A 20,000-nucleotide genomic window follows, 5' to 3' on the forward strand; every position below is an offset into this window, starting at 1 on the left:
CCATAGTGAATAAATCTATAGTTCTAGGGGTCTGTATCCATAGTGTTTAAACCTATAGTTCTAGTGGGTCTGTAACCATAGTGAATAAATCTATAGTTCTAGGGGGTCTGTAACCATAGTGTTTAAACCTATAGTTCTAGTGGGTCTGTAACCATAATGATTAAATCTATAGTCCTAGGGGGTCTGTAACCATAGTGATTAAATCTATAGTTCTAGGGGGTCTGTAACTATAGTGATTAAATCTATAGTTCTAGGGGGTCTGTATCCATAGTGAATAAATCTATAGTTCTAGGGGGTCTGTATCCATAGTGATTAAATCTATAGTTATAGGGGGTCTGTAACCATAGTGAATAAATCTATAGTTCTAGTGGGTCTGTAACCATAATGATTAAATCTATAGTCCGAGGGGGTCTGTAACCATAGTGATTAAATCTATAGTTCTAGGGGGTCTGTATCCATAGTGAATACATCTATAGTTCTAGGGGGTCTGTAACCATAGTGAATAAATCTATAGTTCTAGGGGGTCTGTATCCATAGTGATTAAATCTATAGTTCTAGGGGGTCTGTATCCATAGTGAATAAATCTATAGTTCTAGGGGGTCTGTAACCATAGTGATTAAACCTATAGTTCTAGGGGGTCTGTAACCATAGTGAATAAATCTATAGTTCTAGTGGGTCTGTAACCATAGTGATTAAATCTATAGTTCTAGGGGGTCTGTATCCATAGTGATTAAATCTATAGTTCTAGGGGGTCTGTATCCATAGTGATTAAATCTATAGTTCTAGGGGGTCTGTATCCATAGTGATTAAATCTATAGTTCTAGTGGGTCTGTAACCATAGTGAATAAATCTATAGTTCTAGGGGGTCTGTATCCATAGTGATTAAATCTATAGTTCTAGGGGGTCTGTATCCATAGTGAATAAATCTATAGTTCTATGGGGTCTGTATCCATAGTGATTAAATCTATAGTTCTAGGGGGTCTGTATCCATAGTGAATAAATCTATAGTTCTAGGGGGTCTGTAACCATAGTGATTAAATCTATAGTTCTAGGGGGTCTGTATCCATAGTGAATAAATCTATAGTTCTAGGGGGTCTGTATCCACTAATCCACCATCCCTCATGTCTTTACTGTGTAACTTCATCCCTTCTCACTGTGTGTGTGCGTGTGTGTGTGTGTGTGTGTGTGTGTGTGTGTGTGTGTGTGTGTGTGTGTGTGTGTGTGTGTGTGTGTGTGTGTGTGTGTGTGTACGAGGGGGGGGGTGACCTAGATCCCATAATAAGACACCTCTTCCCTGGAGCCTCTAACCCTTTCTCTATCTCTTCATCTATCCCTATCGCTCTATCCTCCTCTTCGTCCCTCTCTCTCTCCTTTTCTCTCTCTTCTTTTCTGTCTCTCCTTTTGTGTCTCTCCTTTTCTCTCTCTCCTTTTCTCTCTCTCCCTTTTTCTCTCTCTTCTTTTCTCTCTCTCCTTTTCTCTCTCTCTCTCCTTTTCTCTCTCTCCTTTTCTCTCTCTCCTTTTCTCTCTCTCCTTTTCTCTCTCTCTCTTCTTTTCTCTCTCTTTTCTCTCTCTCTTTTCTCTCACTTTCTCTCCTTTTCTCTCTCTCCTTTTCTCTCTCTCCTTTTCTCTCACTTTCTCTCCTTTTCTCTCTCTCCTTTTCTCTCTCTCCTTTTCTCTCACTTTCTCTCCTTTTCTCTCTCTCTCTTCTTTTCTCTCTCTTCTTTTCTCTCTCTCTTTTTCTCTCACTTTCTCTCCTTTTCTCTCTCTCCTTTTCTCTCTCTCTCTCTCTTTTTCTCTCACTGTGTATAGACTGTGTTTATAGACTGTGTTAGACTGTGTTTATAGACTGTGTTTATAGACTGCGTTAGACTGTGTTTATAGACCGTGTTAGACTGTGTTTATAGACCGTGTTTATAGACTGTGTGTATAGACTGTGTGTATAGACTGTGTTAGACTGTGTTTATAGACTGTGTTAGACTGTGTTTATAGACTGTGTTAGACTGTGTTTATAGACTGCGTTAGCCTGTGTTTATAGACTGTGCTTATAGACTGGGTTTATAGACTGTGTTTATACACTGTGTATAGACTGTCTTTATAGACTGGGTTTATAGACTGTCTTTATAGACTGTCTTTATAGACTGTGTTTATAGACTGTGTGTGTAGACTGTGTTTATAGAATGGGTTTATAGACTGTGTTTATACACTGTGTATAGACTGTCTTTATAGACTGTGTGTATAGACTGTCTTTATAGACTGGGTTTATAGTCTGTGTTTATAGACTGTGTGTATAGACTATGTGTATAGACTGTGTGTATAGACTGTGTGTATAAGTGTGTATAGACTGTGTGTATAGACCATGTGTATAGACTGTCTATAGGCTGTGTTTATAGACTGTTTACATAGACTGTGTGTAAAGACTGTGTGTATAGACTGTGTATAGACTGTGTGTATAGACCGTGTGTATAGACTCTATTGACTGTGTGTATAGACTGTGTGTATAGACTGTGTGTATAGACTGTCTATAGACTTGGTTTATAGACTGTGTGTATAGACTGTGTGTATAGACTGTGTATAGACTGTGTGTATAGACTGTCTATAGACTTGGTTTATAGACTGTGTGTATAGACTGTGTGTATAGACTGTGTATAGACTGTGTGTATAGACTGTCTATAGACTTGGTTTATAGACTGTGTGTATAGACTGTGTGTATAGACTGTGTATAGACTGTGTGTATAGACTGTGTGTATATACTGTCTATAGACTGTGTTTTTAGACTTTGTGTATAGACTGTGTATATAGACTGTGCAGACTGTGTATAGTCTGTGTGTATAGACGGTGTGTATAGACTGTGTGTATAGACTGTCTATAGACTGTGTTTATAGACTTTTGTATAGACTGTGTATATAGACTGTGCAGACTGTGTATAGTCTGTGTGTATAGACGGTGTGTATAGACTGTGTGTATAGACTGTCTATAGACTGTGTTTATAGACTTTGTGTATAGACTGTGTATATAGACTGTGCAGACTGTGTATAGTCTGTGTGTATAGACGGTGTGTATAGACTGTGTGTATAGACTGTCTATAGACTGTGTTTATAGACTGTGTATATAGACTGTGTAGACTGTGTGAATAGACTGTGTTTATAGACTGAGTATATAGACTGTATATACTGTGAAAATACTGTGTATATAGACTGTGTGTATATACTGTGTATATAGAATGTGTAAAGACTATGTTTATAGACTGTGTATATAGACTGTGTAAAGACTGTGTATAGACAGTGTGTATAAACTGTGTATATAGACTGTGTATATATTGTGTATAGACTGTGTATAGACTGTGTATATAGACTGTGTATATATGGTGTAAAGACTGTGTATATAGACTGTGTATAGACTGTGTATATAGATTGTGTATAGACTGTTTATAGACTGTGTTTATAGACTGTGTATAGACTGTGTATATAAACTGTGTATACAGACAGTGTGTATAGACTGTGTAAAGACTGTGTATAGACAGTGTTTATAGACTGTGTATATAGACAGTGTGTGTAGACTGTATATAGACTGTGTATATAGACAGTGTGCATAGACTGTGTATATAGACTGTGTATATATAATGTGTATATAGACTGTGTATGGACAGTGTGTATAGACTGTGTTTATAGACTGTGTTTATAGACTGTGTATAGACTGTGTATAGACAGTGTGTATAGACTGTGTATAGACAGTGTGTATATAATGTGTGTATAGACTGTCTTTATAGACTGGGTTTATAGACTGTCTTTATAGACTGGGTTTATAGACAGTGTGTGTAGACTGTATATAGACTGTGTATATAGACAGTGTGCATAGACTGTGTATATAGACTGTGTATATATAATGTGTGTATAGACTGTCTTTATAGACTGGGTTTATAGACTGTCTTTATAGACTGGGTTTATAGACTGTCTTTATAGACTGTCTTTATAGACTGGGTTTATAGTCTGTGTTTATAGACTGTGTGTATAGACTGTGTTTATAGACTGTGTGTATAGACTGTGTGTAGACTGTGTTTATAGACTGTGTTTATAGACTGTGTATATAGACTGTGTTTATAGACTGTCTTTATAGACTGTGTGTATAGACTGTGTATAGACTGTGTGTATAGACTGTGTTAGACTGTGTTTATAGACTGTGTTTATAGACTGTGTAAAGACTGGGTTTATAAACTGTGTATAGACTGTGTTTATAGACCCATAACTTAACCTAACAACAACATAGAACTACTGTTGGTCCCATAACTTCACCTAACAATAACATATGTATAGACTGTGATTATAGACGGTGTATAGACGGTGTGTGTAGACTGTGTGTATAGACTGTGTGTATAGACTGTGTGTATAGACTGTGTGTATAGACTGTGTGTATAAGTGTGTATAGACTGTGTGTATAGACCATGTGTATAGACTGTCTATAGGCTGTGTTTATAGACTGTTTACATAGACTGTGTGTATAGACTGTGTGTATAGACCGTGTGTATAGACCCTATTGACTGTGTGTATAGACTGTGTGTATAGACTGTGTGTATAGACTGTCTATAGACTTGGTTTATAGACTGTGTGTATAGACTGTGTGTATAGACGGTGTATAAACTGTGTGTGTAGACTGTGTGTATAGACTGTGTGTATAGACTGTGTGTATAGACTGTGTGTATAAGTGTGTATAGACTGTGTGTATAGACCATGTGTATAGACTGTCTATAGGCTGTGTTTATAGACTGTTTACATAGACTGTGTGTATAGACTGTGTGTATAGACCGTGTGTATAGACTCTATTAACTGTGTGTATAGACTGTGTGTATAGACTGTGTGTATAGACTGTCTATAGACTTGGTTTATAGACTGTGTGTATAGACTGTGTGTATAGACTGTGTATAGACTGTGTGTATAGACTGTGTGTATATACTGTCTATAGACTGTGTTTTTAGACTGTGTATATAGACTGTGTAGACTGTGTGAATAGACTGTGTTTATAGACTGTGTATATAGACTGTATATACTGTGAAAATACTGTGTATATAGACTGTGTGTATATACTGTGTATATAGAATGTGTAAAGACTATGTTTATAGACTGTGTATATAGACTGTGTAAAGACTGTGTATAGACAGTGTGTATAAACTGTGTATATAGACTGTGTATATATTGTGTATAGACTGTGTATAGACTGTGTATAGACTGTGTATAGACTGTGTATATAGATTGTGTATAGACTGTTTATAGACTGTGTTTATAGACTGTGTATAGACTGTGTATACAGACAGTGTGTATAGACTGTGTAAAGACTGTGTATAGACAGTGTTTATAGACTGTGTATATAGACAGTGTGTGTAGACTGTATATAGACTGTGTATATAGACTGTGTATATATAATGTGTATATAGACTGTGTATGGACAGTGTGTATAGACTGTGTTTATAGACTGTGTTTATAGACTGTGTATAGACTGTGTATAGACAGTGTGTATAGACTGTGTATAGACAGGGTGTATAGACTGTGTAAAGACAGTGTGTATAGACTGTGTATAGACAGTGTGTATAGACTGTGTATAGACAGCATGTATAGACTGTGTATAGACTGTGTTTAGACAGTGTATATAGACTGTGTATTGACTGTGTATAGACTGTGTATAGACAGTGTATAGACTGTGTATAGACTGTGTATAGACTGTATATAGACTGTGTATAGACTGTGTATAGACTGTATATAGACTGTGTATAGACAGCATGTATAGACTGTGTATAGACTGTGTATAGACTGTGTATAGACAGCATGTATAGACTGTGTATAGACTGTGTATAGACTGTGTATAGACAGTGTATAGGCTGTGTATAGACAGCATGTATAGACTGTGTATAGACTGTGTATAGACAGTGTATAGACTGTGTATAGACTGTGTATAGCCAGTCTATATAGACTGTGTATAGACTGTGTATAGACAGTGTATAGACTGTGTATAGACAGTATATATACTGTATATAGACTGTGTATAGACTGTGTACAGACTGTATATAGACTGTGTGTATAGACTGTGTATAGACTGTGTATAGACCGTGGATAGACTGTGTATAGACAGCATGTATAGACTGTGTATAGACTGTGTATAGACAGTGTATAGACTGTGTATAGACAGTGTATATAGACTGTGTATAGACTGTGTATAGACTGTGTATAGACTGTGTATAGACAGTGTATAGACTGTGTATAGACTGTGTATAGACTGTATATAGACTGTGTAAAGACTGTGTATAGACAGTGTGTATAGACTGTGTATAGACTGTGTAAATACTGTGTATAGACTGTGTATAGACAGCATGTATAGACTGTGTATAGACTGTGTATAGACTGTGTATAGACTGTGTTTAGACAGTGTATATCGACTGTGTATAGACAGTGTATAGACAGTGTATCGACTGTGTATAGACTGTGTTTAGACAGTGTATATAGACTGTGTATAGACTGTGTATAGACTGTGTATAGACAGTTTATAGACTGTGTATAGACTGTATATAGACTGTGTATAGACTGTGTATAGACTGTATATAGACTGTGTATAGACTGTGTATAGACTGTGTATAGACAGTGTTTATAGACTGTGTATAGACTGTGTATAGACTGTGTATAGACTGTGTATATACAGCATGTATAGACTGTGTATAGACAGTGTGTATAGACTGTGTATATACTGTGTATAGACAGCATGTATAGACTGTGTATAGACTGTGTACAGACAGTGTGTATAGACTGTGTATAGACTGTGTATAGACTGTGTATAGACAGCATGTATAGACTGTGTATAGACTGTGTATAGACTGTGTATAGACAGTGTATAGACTGTGTATGGACTGTGTATAGACAGTGTATATAGACTGTGTATAGACTGTGTATAGACCGTGTATAGACTGTGTATAGACAGTGTATAGACTGTATATAGACTGTGTATAGGCCGTGTATAGACTGTGTATAGACTGTGTGTATAGACTGTGTATAGACTGTGTATAGACCGTGTATAGACTGTGTATAGACAGCATGTATAGACTGTGTATAGACTGTGTATAGACAGTGTATAGACTGTGTATAGACTGTGTTTAGACAGTGTATATAGACTGTGTATAGACTGTGTATAGACTGTGTATAGACAGTGTATAGACTGTGTATAGACTGTGTATAGACTGTATATAGACTGTGTATAGACTGTGTATAGACTGTGTAAAGACTGTGTATAGACAGTGTGTATAGACTGTGTATAGACTGTGTAAATACTGTGTATAGACTGTGTATAGACAGCATGTATAGACTGTGTATAGACTGTGTATAGACTGTGTATAGACAGTGTATAGACTGTGTATAGACAGTGTATAGACTGTGTATAGACTGTGTTTAGACAGTGTATATAGACTGTGTAAAGACTGTGTATAGACTGTGTATAGACTGTGTATAGACTGTATATAGACTGTGTATAGACTGTGTATAGACAGTGTGTATAGACTGTATATAGACTGTGTATAGACTGTGTACAGACTGTATATAGACTGTGTATAGACTGTGTATAGACAATGTATAGACTGTGTATAGACTGTATATAGACTGTGTATAGACTGTGTATATAATGTATATAGACTGTGTATAGACTGTGTATAGACTGTGTATCGACAGCATGTATAGACTGTGTATAGACTGTGTATAGACAGTGTATAGACTGTGTATAGACTGTGTTTAGACAGTGTATATAGACTGTGTATAGACAGTGTATAGACTGTGTATAGACTGTATAGACTGTATATAGACTGTGTATAGACAGTGTGTACAGACTGTGTATAGACTGTGTATATAGACTGTGTATAGACTGTGTATATAGACTGTGTATAGACTGTGTATAGACTGTGTATAGACAGTGTGTATAGACTGTGTAAAGACAGTGTGTATAGACTGTGTATAGACTGTGTATAGACAGTGTATAGACTGTGTATAGACTGTGTGTATAGACTGTGTATAGACAGTGTGTATAGACCGTGTGTATAGACTGTGTATAGACTGTGTATAGACAGTGTATAGACTGTGTATAGACAGTTTGTATAGACAGTGTGTATAGACCGTGTGTATAGACTGTGTATAGACTGTGTATAGACAGTGTATAGACTGTGTATAGACTGTGTGTATAGACTGTGTGTATAGACTGTGTATAGACTGTGTGTATAGACTGTGTATAGACTGTGTGTATAGACTGTGTATAGACTGTGTGTATAGACTGTGTATAGACAGTGTATAGACTGTGTATAGACTGTGTGTATAGACTGTGTATAGACAGTGTGTATAGACCGTGTGTATAGACTGTGTATAGACTGTGTATAGACAGTGTATAGACTGTGTATAGACAGTTTGTATAGACAGTGTGTATAGACCGTGTGTATAGACTGTGTATAGACTGTGTATAGACAGCATGTATAGACTGTGTATAGACAGTGTGTATAGACTGTGTATATACTGTGTATAGACAGCATGTATAGACTGTGTATAGACTGTGTACAGACAGTGTGTATAGACTGTGTATAGACTGTGTATAGACTGTGTATAGACAGCATGTATAGACTGTGTATAGACTGTGTATAGACTGTGTATAGACAGTGTATAGACTGTGTATGGACTGTGTATAGACAGTGTATATAGACTGTGTATAGACTGTGTATAGACCGTGTATAGACTGTGTATAGACTGTATATAGACTGTGTATAGGCCGTGTATAGACTGTGTATAGACTGTGTGTATAGACTGTGTATAGACTGTGTATAGACCGTGTATAGACTGTGTATAGACAGCATGTATAGACTGTGTATAGACTGTGTATAGACAGTGTATAGACTGTGTATAGACTGTGTTTAGACAGTGTATATAGACTGTGTATAGACTGTGTATAGACTGTGTATAGACAGTGTATAGACTGTGTATAGACTGTGTATAGACTGTATATAGACTGTGTATAGACTGTGTATAGACTGTGTAAAGACTGTGTATAGACAGTGTGTATAGACTGTGTATAGACTGTGTAAATACTGTGTATAGACTGTGTATAGACAGCATGTATAGACTGTGTATAGACTGTGTATAGACTGTGTATAGACAGTGTATAGACTGTGTATAGACAGTGTATAGACTGTGTATAGACTGTGTTTAGACAGTGTATATAGACTGTGTAAAGACTGTGTATAGACTGTGTATAGACTGTGTATAGACTGTATATAGACTGTGTATAGACTGTGTATAGACAGTGTGTATAGACTGTATATAGACTGTGTATAGACTGTGTACAGACTGTATATAGACTGTGTATAGACTGTGTATAGACAATGTATAGACTGTGTATAGACTGTATATAGACTGTGTATAGACTGTGTATAGAATGTATATAGACTGTGTATAGACTGTGTATAGACTGTGTATCGACAGCATGTATAGACTGTGTATAGACTGTGTATAGACAGTGTATAGACTGTGTATAGACTGTGTTTAGACAGTGTATATAGACTGTGTATAGACAGTGTATAGACTGTGTATAGACTGTATAGACTGTATATAGACTGTGTATAGACAGTGTGTACAGACTGTGTATAGACTGTGTATATAGACTGTGTATAGACTGTGTATATAGACTGTGTATAGACTGTGTATAGACTGTGTATAGACAGTGTGTATAGACTGTGTAAAGACAGTGTGTATAGACTGTGTATAGACTGTGTATAGACAGTGTATAGACTGTGTATAGACTGTGTGTATAGACTGTGTATAGACAGTGTGTATAGACCGTGTGTATAGACTGTGTATAGACTGTGTATAGACAGTGTATAGACTGTGTATAGACAGTTTGTATAGACAGTGTGTATAGACCGTGTGTATAGACTGTGTATAGACTGTGTATAGACAGTGTATAGACTGTGTATAGACTGTGTGTATAGACTGTGTGTATAGACTGTGTATAGACTGTGTGTATAGACTGTGTATAGACTGTGTGTATAGACTGTGTATAGACTGTGTGTATAGACTGTGTATAGACAGTGTATAGACTGTGTATAGACTGTGTGTATAGACTGTGTATAGACAGTGTGTATAGACCGTGTGTATAGACTGTGTATAGACTGTGTATAGACAGTGTATAGACTGTGTATAGACAGTTTGTATAGACAGTGTGTATAGACCGTGTGTATAGACTGTGTATAGACTGTGTATAGACAGTGTATAGACTGTGTATAGACTGTGTGTATAGACTGTGTATAGACTGTGTGTATAGACTGTGTATAGACTGTGTATAGACTGTGTATAGACTGTGTTTAGACAGTGTATATAGACTGTGTATAGACAGTGTATAGACTGTGTATAGACTGTATAGACTGTATATAGACTGTGTATAGACAGTGTGTACAGACTGTGTATAGACTGTGTATATAGACTGTGTATAGACTGTGTATATAGACTGTGTATAGACTGTGTATAGACTGTGTATAGACAGTGTGTATAGACTGTGTAAAGACAGTGTGTATAGACTGTGTATAGACTGTGTATAGACAGTGTATAGACTGTGTATAGACTGTGTGTATAGACTGTGTATAGACAGTGTGTATAGACCGTGTGTATAGACTGTGTATAGACTGTGTATAGACAGTGTATAGACTGTGTATAGACAGTTTGTATAGACAGTGTGTATAGACCGTGTGTATAGACTGTGTATAGACTGTGTATAGACAGTGTATAGACTGTGTATAGACTGTGTGTATAGACTGTGTGTATAGACTGTGTATAGACTGTGTGTATAGACTGTGTATAGACTGTGTGTATAGACTGTGTATAGACTGTGTGTATAGACTGTGTATAGACAGTGTATAGACTGTGTATAGACTGTGTGTATAGACTGTGTATAGACAGTGTGTATAGACCGTGTGTATAGACTGTGTATAGACTGTGTATAGACAGTGTATAGACTGTGTATAGACAGTTTGTATAGACAGTGTGTATAGACCGTGTGTATAGACTGTGTATAGACTGTGTATAGACAGCATGTATAGACTGTGTATAGACAGTGTGTATAGACTGTGTATATACTGTGTATAGACAGCATGTATAGACTGTGTATAGACTGTGTACAGACAGTGTGTATAGACTGTGTATAGACTGTGTATAGACTGTGTATAGACAGCATGTATAGACTGTGTATAGACTGTGTATAGACTGTGTATAGACAGTGTATAGACTGTGTATGGACTGTGTATAGACAGTGTATATAGACTGTGTATAGACTGTGTATAGACCGTGTATAGACTGTGTATAGACTGTATATAGACTGTGTATAGGCCGTGTATAGACTGTGTATAGACTGTGTGTATAGACTGTGTATAGACTGTGTATAGACCGTGGATAGACTGTGTATAGACAGCATGTATAGACTGTGTATAGACTGTGTATAGACAGTGTATAGACTGTGTATAGACTGTGTTTAGACAGTGTATATAGACTGTGTATAGACTGTGTATAGACTGTGTATAGACAGTGTATAGACTGTGTATAGACTGTGTATAGACTGTGTATAGACTGTGTATAGACTGTGTATAGACTGTGTAAAGACTGTGTATAGACAGTGTGTATAGACTGTGTATAGACTGTGTAAATACTGTGTATAGACTGTGTATAGACAGCATGTATAGACTGTGTATAGACTGTGTATAGACTGTGTATAGACAGTGTATAGACTGTGTATAGACAGTGTATAGACTGTGTATAGACTGTGTTTAGACAGTGTATATAGACTGTGTAAAGACTGTGTATAGACTGTGTATAGACTGTGTATAGACTGTATATAGACTGTGTATAGACTGTGTATAGACAGTGTGTATAGACTGTATATAGACTGTGTATAGACTGTGTACAGACTGTATATAGACTGTGTATAGACTGTGTATAGACAATGTATAGACTGTGTATAGACTGTATATAGACTGTGTATAGACTGTGTATAGAATGTATATAGACTGTGTATAGACTGTGTATAGACTGTGTATCGACAGCATGTATAGACTGTGTATAGACTGTGTATAGACAGTGTATAGACTGTGTATAGACTGTGTTTAGACAGTGTATATAGACTGTGTATAGACAGTGTATAGACTGTGTATAGACTGTATAGACTGTATATAGACTGTGTATAGACAGTGTGTACAGACTGTGTATAGACTGTGTATATAGACTGTGTATAGACTGTGTATATAGACTGTGTATAGACTGTGTATAGACTGTGTATAGACTGTGTATAGACAGTGTGTATAGACTGTGTAAAGACAGTGTGTATAGACTGTGTATAGACTGTGTATAGACAGTGTATAGACTGTGTATAGACTGTGTGTATAGACTGTGTATAGACAGTGTGTATAGACTGTGTATAGACTGTGTATAGACTGTGTATAGACTGTGTATAGACTGTGTATAGACTGTGTGTATAGACTGTGTATAGACTGTGTGTATAGACTGTGTATAGACAGTGTGTATAGACTGTGTATAGACTGTGTATAGACTGTGTATAGACTGTGTATAGACTGTGTATAGACTGTGTGTATAGACTGTGTATAGACTGTGTGTATAGACTGTGTATAGACAGTGTGTATAGACTGTGTATAGACTGTGTATAGACAGTGTATAGACTGTGTATAGACTGTGTATAGACTGTGTATAGACAGTGTGTATAGACTGTGTATAGACTGTGTATAGACTGTGTATAGACTGTGTATAGACTGTGTATAGACTGTGTATAGACAGTGTATAGACTGTGTATAGACAGTGTGTATAGACTGTGTGTATAGACTGTGTATAGACTGTGTGTATAGACTGTGTATAGACAGTGTGTATAGACTGTGTATAGACAGTGTGTATAGACTGTGTGTATAGACTGTGTATAGACTGTGTATAGACAGTGTATAGACTGTGTATAGACTGTGTGTATAGACTGTGTATAGACAGTGTGTATAGACTGTGTATAGACTGTGTATAGACTGTGTGTATAGACTGTGTATAGACTGTGTATAGACAGTGTGTATAGACTGTGTGTATAGACTGTGTATAGACTGTGTATAGACAGTGTGTATAGACTGTGTGTATAGACTGTGTATAGACTGTGTGTATAGACTGTGTATAGACTGTGTATAGACTGTGTATAGACTGTGTGTATAGACTGTGTGTATAGACTGTGTGTATAGACTGTGTATAGACAGTGTGTATAGACTGTGTATAGACTGTTATGTCACTCACCCGTCTGTGTCCTGGAAGTTGACATTGACCCTCTTGGCTGTTCCAAGCAACTCTGAAACACACATAGAGACATCAGTGTGGTACTATGGTTCACAGGAAAACGAGAATAAAGACTAAATCCAGCAGAATTAACACCCCTGTCCACCCCCTGTCCACCCAGGAACACCCCTGTCCAACCCCTGTGCACCCAGGAACACCCCCTGTCCACCCCCTGTCCTCCCCCTGTCCACCCAGGAACACCCCCTGTCCTCCCCCTGTCCACCCCCTGTCCTCCCCCTGTCCTCCCCCTGTCCACCCAGGAATACCCCCTGTCCTCCCCCTGTCCTCCCCCTGTCATCCCCCTGTCCACCCAGGAACACCCCCTGTCCACCCAGGAATACCCCCTGTCCTCCCCCTGTCCTCCCACTGTCCTCCCAGGAACACCCCCTGTCCACTCAGGAACACCCCCTGTCCACCCAGGAACACCCCCTGTCCACCCAGGAACACCCCTGTCCACCCAGGAACACCCCTGTCCACCCAGGAACACCCCTGTCCTCCCCTGTCCACCCAGGAACACCCCCTGTCCACCCAGGAACACCCCTGTCCTCCCCCTGTCCACCCAGGAACACCCCCTGTCCACCCAGGAACACCCCCTGTCCTCCCCCTGTCCACCCAGGAACACCCCCTGTCCTCCCAAGAACACCCCCTGTCCACCCAGGAACACCCCCTGTCCTCCCCTGTCCACCCAGGAACACCCCTGTCCTCCCCCTGTCCACCCAGGAACACCCCTGTCCTCCCCTGTACACCCCCTGTCCACCCAGGAACACCCCCTGTCCTCCCAAGAACACCCCCTGTCCACCCAGGAACACCCCCTGTCCTCCCCCTGTCCACCCAGGAACACCCCCTGTCCTCCCCCTGTCCAGCCAGGAACACCCCTGTCCTCCCCTGTACACCCCTGTCCACTCAGGAACACCCCTATCCTCCCCTGTACACCCCTGTCCACCCAGGAACACCCCTGTCCTCCCCCTGTACACCCCCTGTCCACTCAGGAACACCCCCTGTCCTCCCCCTGTACACCCCCTGTCCACTCAGGAACACCCCCTGTCCTCCCCCTGTACACCCCCTGTCCACCCAGGAACACCCCCTGTCCTCCCCCTGTCCTCCCACTGTCCTCCCAGGAACACCCCCTGTTCACTCAGGAACACCCCCTGTCCACCCAGGAACACCCCCTGTCCACCCAGGAACACCCCTGTCCTCCCCTGTCCACCCAGGAACACCCCTGTCCACCCAGGAACACCCCCTGTCCACTCAGGAACACCCCTGTCCACCCAGAAACACCCCTGTCCTCCCCTGTCCACCCAGGAACACCCCTGTCCACCCAGGAACAGCCCCTGTCCACTCAGGAACACCCCTGTCCCCCAGTAACACCCCTGTCCACCCAGGAACACCCCTGTCCTCCCAGGAACACCCCCTGTCCTCCCCCTGTCCACTCAGGAACACCCCCTGTCCACCCAGGAACACCCCCTGTCCACCCAGGAACACCCCTGCCCACCCAGGAACACCCCTGTCCACCCAGGAACACCCCTGTCCTCCCAGGAACACCCCCTGTCCACCCAGGAACACCCCTGTCCACTCAGGAACACCCCTGTCCTCCCCTGTCCACCCAGGAACACCCCTGTCCACCCAGGAACACCCCCTGTCCACCCAGGAACACCCCTGTCCACCCAGGAACACCCCTGTCCACCCAGGAACACCCCCTGTCCTCCCAGGAACACCCCTGTCCTCCCAGGAACAGCCCCTGTCCTCCCAGGAACACCCCTGTCCACTCAGGAACACCCCTGTCCACCCAGGAACACCCCTGTCCACCCAGGAACACCCCTGTCCACCCAGGAACACCCCCTGTCCTCCCAGGAACAGCCCCTGTCCTCCCAGGAACACCCCCTGTCCACTCAGGAACAGCCCCTGTCCTCCCAGGAACACCCCTGTCCACCCAGGAACACCCCCTGTCCTCCCTGTCCTCCCCCTGTCCACCCAGGAACACCCCTTGTCCACTCAGGAACACCCCTGTCCACCCAGGAACACCCCTGTCCTCCCAGGAACACCCCTGTCCACTCAGGAACACCCCCTGTCCACCCAGGAACACCCCCTGTCCACTCAGGAACACCCCCTGTCCACCCAGGAACACCCCTGTCCTCCCAGGAACACCCCTGTCCACTCAGGAACACCCCTGTCCACCCAGGAACACCCCCTGTCCTCCCAGGAACACCCCTGTCCACTCAGGAACACCCCTGTCCACTCAGGAACACCCCTGTCCTCCCCTGTCCACCCAGGAACACCCCCTGTCCTCCCTGTCCTCCCCTGTCCACCCAGGAACACCCCTGTCAACCCAGGAACACCCCTGTCCACCCAGGAACACCCCTGTCCACCCAGGAACACCCCCTGTCCTCCCAGGAACACCCCCTGTCCACTCAGGAACACCCCCTGTCCACCCAGGAACACCCCCTGTCCTCCCAGGAGCACCCCCTGTCCACTCAGGAACACCCCTGTCCTCCCAGGAACACCCCTGTCCACCCAGGAACACCCCTGTCCTCCCCCTGTCCACCCAGGAACACCCCTGTCCTCCCCTGTCCACCCAGGAACACCCCCTGTCCTCCCCTGTCCACCCAGGAACACCCCTGTCCTCCCCCTGTCCACCCAGGAACACCCCCTGTCCTCCCCTGTCCACCCAGGAACACCCCTGTCCACCCAGGAACACCCCTGTCCTCCCCTGTCCACCCAGGAACACCCCCTGTCCACCCAGGAACACCCCTGTCCACCCAGGAACACCCCTGTCCTCCCCTGTCCACCCAGGAACACCCCCTGTCCACTCAGGAACACCCCCTGTCCTCCCCTGTACACCCCCTGTCCTCCCCCTGTCCACCCAGGAACACCCCTGTCCACCCAGGAACACCCCCTGTCCACCCAGGAACACCCCCTGTCCTCCCAGGAACACCCCCTGTCCACCCAGGAACACCCCCTGTCCACCCAGGAACACCCCTGTCCACCCAGGAACACCCCCTGTCCTCCCAGGAACACCCCCTGTCCACCCAGGAACACCCCCTGTCCACCCAGGAACACCCCCTGTCCTCCCCCTGTCCACCCAGGAACACCCCCTGTCCACCCAGGAACACCCCCTGTCCACCCAGGAACACCCCTGTCCTCCCCTGTCCACCCAGGAACACCCCTGTCCTCCCCCTGTCCACCCAGGAACACCCCCTGTCCTCCCAGGAACACCCCCTGTCCACCCAGGAACACCCCCTGTCCACCCAGGAACACCCCCTGTCCTCCCAGGAACACCCCCTGTCCACTCAGGAACACCCCCTGTCCACCCAGGAACACCCCCTGTCCACCCAGGAACACCCCCTGTCCTCCCAGGAACACCCCTGTCCACTCAGGAACACCCCTGTCCACCCAGGAACACCCCCTGTCCTCCCCCTGTCCACCCAGGAACACCCCCTGTCCCCCCCCTGTCCACCCAGGAACACCCCCTGTCCTCCCAGGAACACCCCCTGTCCACCCAGGAACACCCCCCCCTGTCCTCCCAGGAACACCCCCTGTCCACCCAGGAACACCCCTGTCCACCCAGGAACACCCCCTGTCCACCCAGGAACACCCCCTGTCCACCCAGGAACACCCCCTGTCCTCCCAGGAACACCCCCTGTCCACCCAGGAACACCCCTGTCCTCCCAGGAACACCCCTGTCCACCCAGGAACACCCCTGTCCACCCAGGAACACCCCCTGTCCTCCCAGGAACACCCCCTGTCCACTCAGGAACACCCCCTGTCCACCCAGGAACACCCCCTGTCCACCCAGGAACACCCCCTGTCCTCCCCCTGTCCACCCAGGAACACCCCCTGTCCTCCCAGGAACACCCCTGTCCACCCAGGAACACCCCCTGTCCACCCAGGAACACCCCCTGTCCTCCCAGGAACACCCCCTGTCCACTCAGGAACACCCCCTGTCCACCCAGGAACACCCCCTGTCCACCCAGGAACACCCCCTGTCCACTCAGGAACACCCCCTGTCCACCCAGGAACACCCCCTGTCCACCCAGGAACACCCCTGTCCTCCCCTGTCCACCCAGGAACACCCCCTGTCCTCCCCCTGTCCACCCAGGAACACCCCCTGTCCTCCCCCTGTCCACTCAGGAACACCCCCTGTCCACCCAGGAACACCCCCTGTCCACCCAGGAACACCCCTGTCCTCCCCGGAACACCCCCTGTCCTCCCCCTGTCCACCCAGGAACACCCCCTGTCCTCCCCCTGTCCACCCAGGAACACCCCCTGTCCTCCCCCTGTCCACCCAGGAACACCCCTGTCCTCCCCTGTACACCCCCTGTCCACCCAGGAACACCCCCTGTCCTCCCCCTTTACACCCCCTGTCCACCCAGGAACACCCCCTGTCCTCCCCCTGTACACCCCCTGTCCACTCAGGAACACCCCCTGTCCACCCAGAAACACCCCCTGTCCTCCCAGGAACACCCCCTGTCCACCCAGGAACACCCCCTGTCCACCCAGAAACACCCCCTGTCCTCCCAGGAACACCCCCTGTCCACCCAGGAACACCCCCTGTCCACCCAGGAACACCCCCTGTCCTCCCCCTGTCCACCCAGTGTAGGTGTGTGTGTAGGTGTGTGTAGGTGTGTGTGTAGGTGTGTGTGTAGGTGTGTGTGTAGGTGTGTGTGTAGGTGTGTGTAGGTGTGTGTGTAGGTGTGTGTAGGTGTGTGTAGGTGTGTGTGTAGGTGTGTGTGTAGGTGTGTGGAACCAGATTTTTCTCTGAATTATTAAGCACCCCATACAGGTTCCTCTGCAGGAAAACACACACACACACACACACACTTCTGACCATCACCACATGTCTCTCTCTCCCTCCCTCTGTCTCCCTCCCTCCCGTCCTCTCTATGTGCTCAGTGGTGTGAAAGACAGAACTGATATTTCCTGGCGTTTGAGGAGAAACTGTCTGGAATGTCCACAGTACTGTTATCTCATAGACCGAGAGGAGGAGGAGAGGAGTGGTGTAGAGAGGACAGGAGAGGAGTGGTGTGGAGAGGACAGGAGAGGAGGACAGGAGAGGAAGGGAGAGGAGTGGTGTAGAGAGGACAGGAGAGGAGTGGTGTGGAGAGGACAGGAGAGGAGTGGTGTGGAGAGGACAGGAGAGGAGGACAGGAGAGGAGTGGTGTAGAGAGGACAGGAGAGGAGGACAGGAGAGGAGGACAGGAGAGGAGTGGTGTGGAGAGGACAGGAGAGGAGTGGTGTAGAGAGGACAGGAGAGGAGGACATGAGAGGAGTGGTGTAGAGAGGACAGGAGAGGAGGACAGGAGAGGAGTGGTGTGGAGAGGACAGGAGAGGAGGACAGGAGAGGAAGGGAGAGGAGTGGTGTAGAGAGGACAGGAGAGGAGTGGTGTGGAGAGGACAGGAGAGGAGGACAGGAGAGGAGGACAGGAGAGGAGTGGTGTAGAGAGGACAGGAGAGGAGGACAGGAGAGGAGTGGTGTAGAGAGGACAGGAGAGGAGTGGTGTAGAGAGGACAGGAGAGGAGAGGTGTAGAGAGGACAGGAGAGGAGTGGTGTGGAGAGGACAGGAGAGGAGGACAGGAGAGGAGTGGTGTAGAGAGGACAGGAGAGGAGGACAGGAGAGGAGTGGTGTGGAGAGGACAGGAGAGGAGTGGTGTGGAGAGGACAGGAGAGGAGGACAGGAGAGGAGTGGTGTAGAGAGGACAGGAGAGGAGGACAGGAGAGGAGTGGTGTAGAGAGGACAGGAGAGGAGGACAGGAGAGGAGTGGTGTGGAGAGGACAGGAGAGGAGTGGTGTAGAGAGGACAGGAGAGGAGTGGTGTAGAGAGGACAGGAGAGGAGGACAGGAGAGGAGTGGTGTGGAGAGGACAGGAGAGGAGGACAGGAGAGGAGGACAGGAGAGGAGTGGTGTGGAGAGGACAGGAGAGTAGGACAGGAGAGGAGGACAGGAGAGGAGTGGTGTGGAGAGGACAGGAGAGGAGGACAGGAGAGGAGTGGTGTAGAGAGGACAGGAGAGGAGGACAGGAGAGGAGTGGTGTGGAGAGGACAGGAGAGGAGGAAAGGAGAGGAGTGGTGTGGAGAGGACAGGAGAGGAGTGGTGTAGAGAGGACAGGAGAGGAGTGGTGTAGAGAGGACAGGAGAGGAGTGGTGTAGAGAGGACAGGAGAGGAGGACAGGAGAGGAGGACAGGAGAGGAGTGGTGTAGAGAGGACAGGAGAGGAGGACAGGAGAGGAGGACAGGAGAGGAGTGGTGTAGAGAGGACAGGAGAGGAGTGGTGTGGAGAGGACAGGAGAGGACAGGAGAGGAGTGGTGTGGAGAGGAGTAGTGTGGAGAGGACAGGAGAGGAGTGGTGTGGAGAGGACAGGAGAGGAGGACAGGAGAGGAGGACAGGAGAGGAGTGGTGTAGAGAGGACAGGAGAGGAGGACAGGAGAGGAGTGGTGTAGAGAGGACAGGAGAGGAGGACAGGAGAGGAGGACAGGAGAGGACAGGAGAGGAGTGGTGTAGAGAGGACAGGAGAGGAGGACAGGAGAGGAGTGGTGTAGAGAGGACAGGAGAGGAGGACAGGAGAGGAGTGGTGTAGAGAGGACAGGAGAGGAGGACAGGAGAGGAGGACAGGAGAGGAGTGGTGTAGAGAGGACAGGAGA

At 45.2% G+C, this 20,000-nt stretch overlaps 1 protein-coding gene across 1 annotated transcript in view; it reads right to left on the minus strand.

The window, feature by feature from the left end:
- Positions 1–20,000, minus strand: part of LOC127921223 (caskin-1-like) — a gene marked incomplete at its 3' end in the record, with an annotated part of 105,987 nt that overhangs the window by 67,228 nt on the left and 18,759 nt on the right. Inside the window, exon 2 of the mRNA XM_052504994.1 lies at positions 13,326–13,377. Coding sequence (XP_052360954.1) covers positions 13,326–13,377 — 52 coding nt within the window. The remainder of the gene's footprint in view (positions 1–13,325; positions 13,378–20,000) is intronic.

This window comes from Oncorhynchus keta, unplaced genomic scaffold (assembly GCF_023373465.1).
Source record: "Oncorhynchus keta strain PuntledgeMale-10-30-2019 unplaced genomic scaffold, Oket_V2 Un_contig_2177_pilon_pilon, whole genome shotgun sequence".
NCBI classification, from domain to species: Eukaryota; Metazoa; Chordata; class Actinopteri; order Salmoniformes; family Salmonidae; genus Oncorhynchus; species Oncorhynchus keta.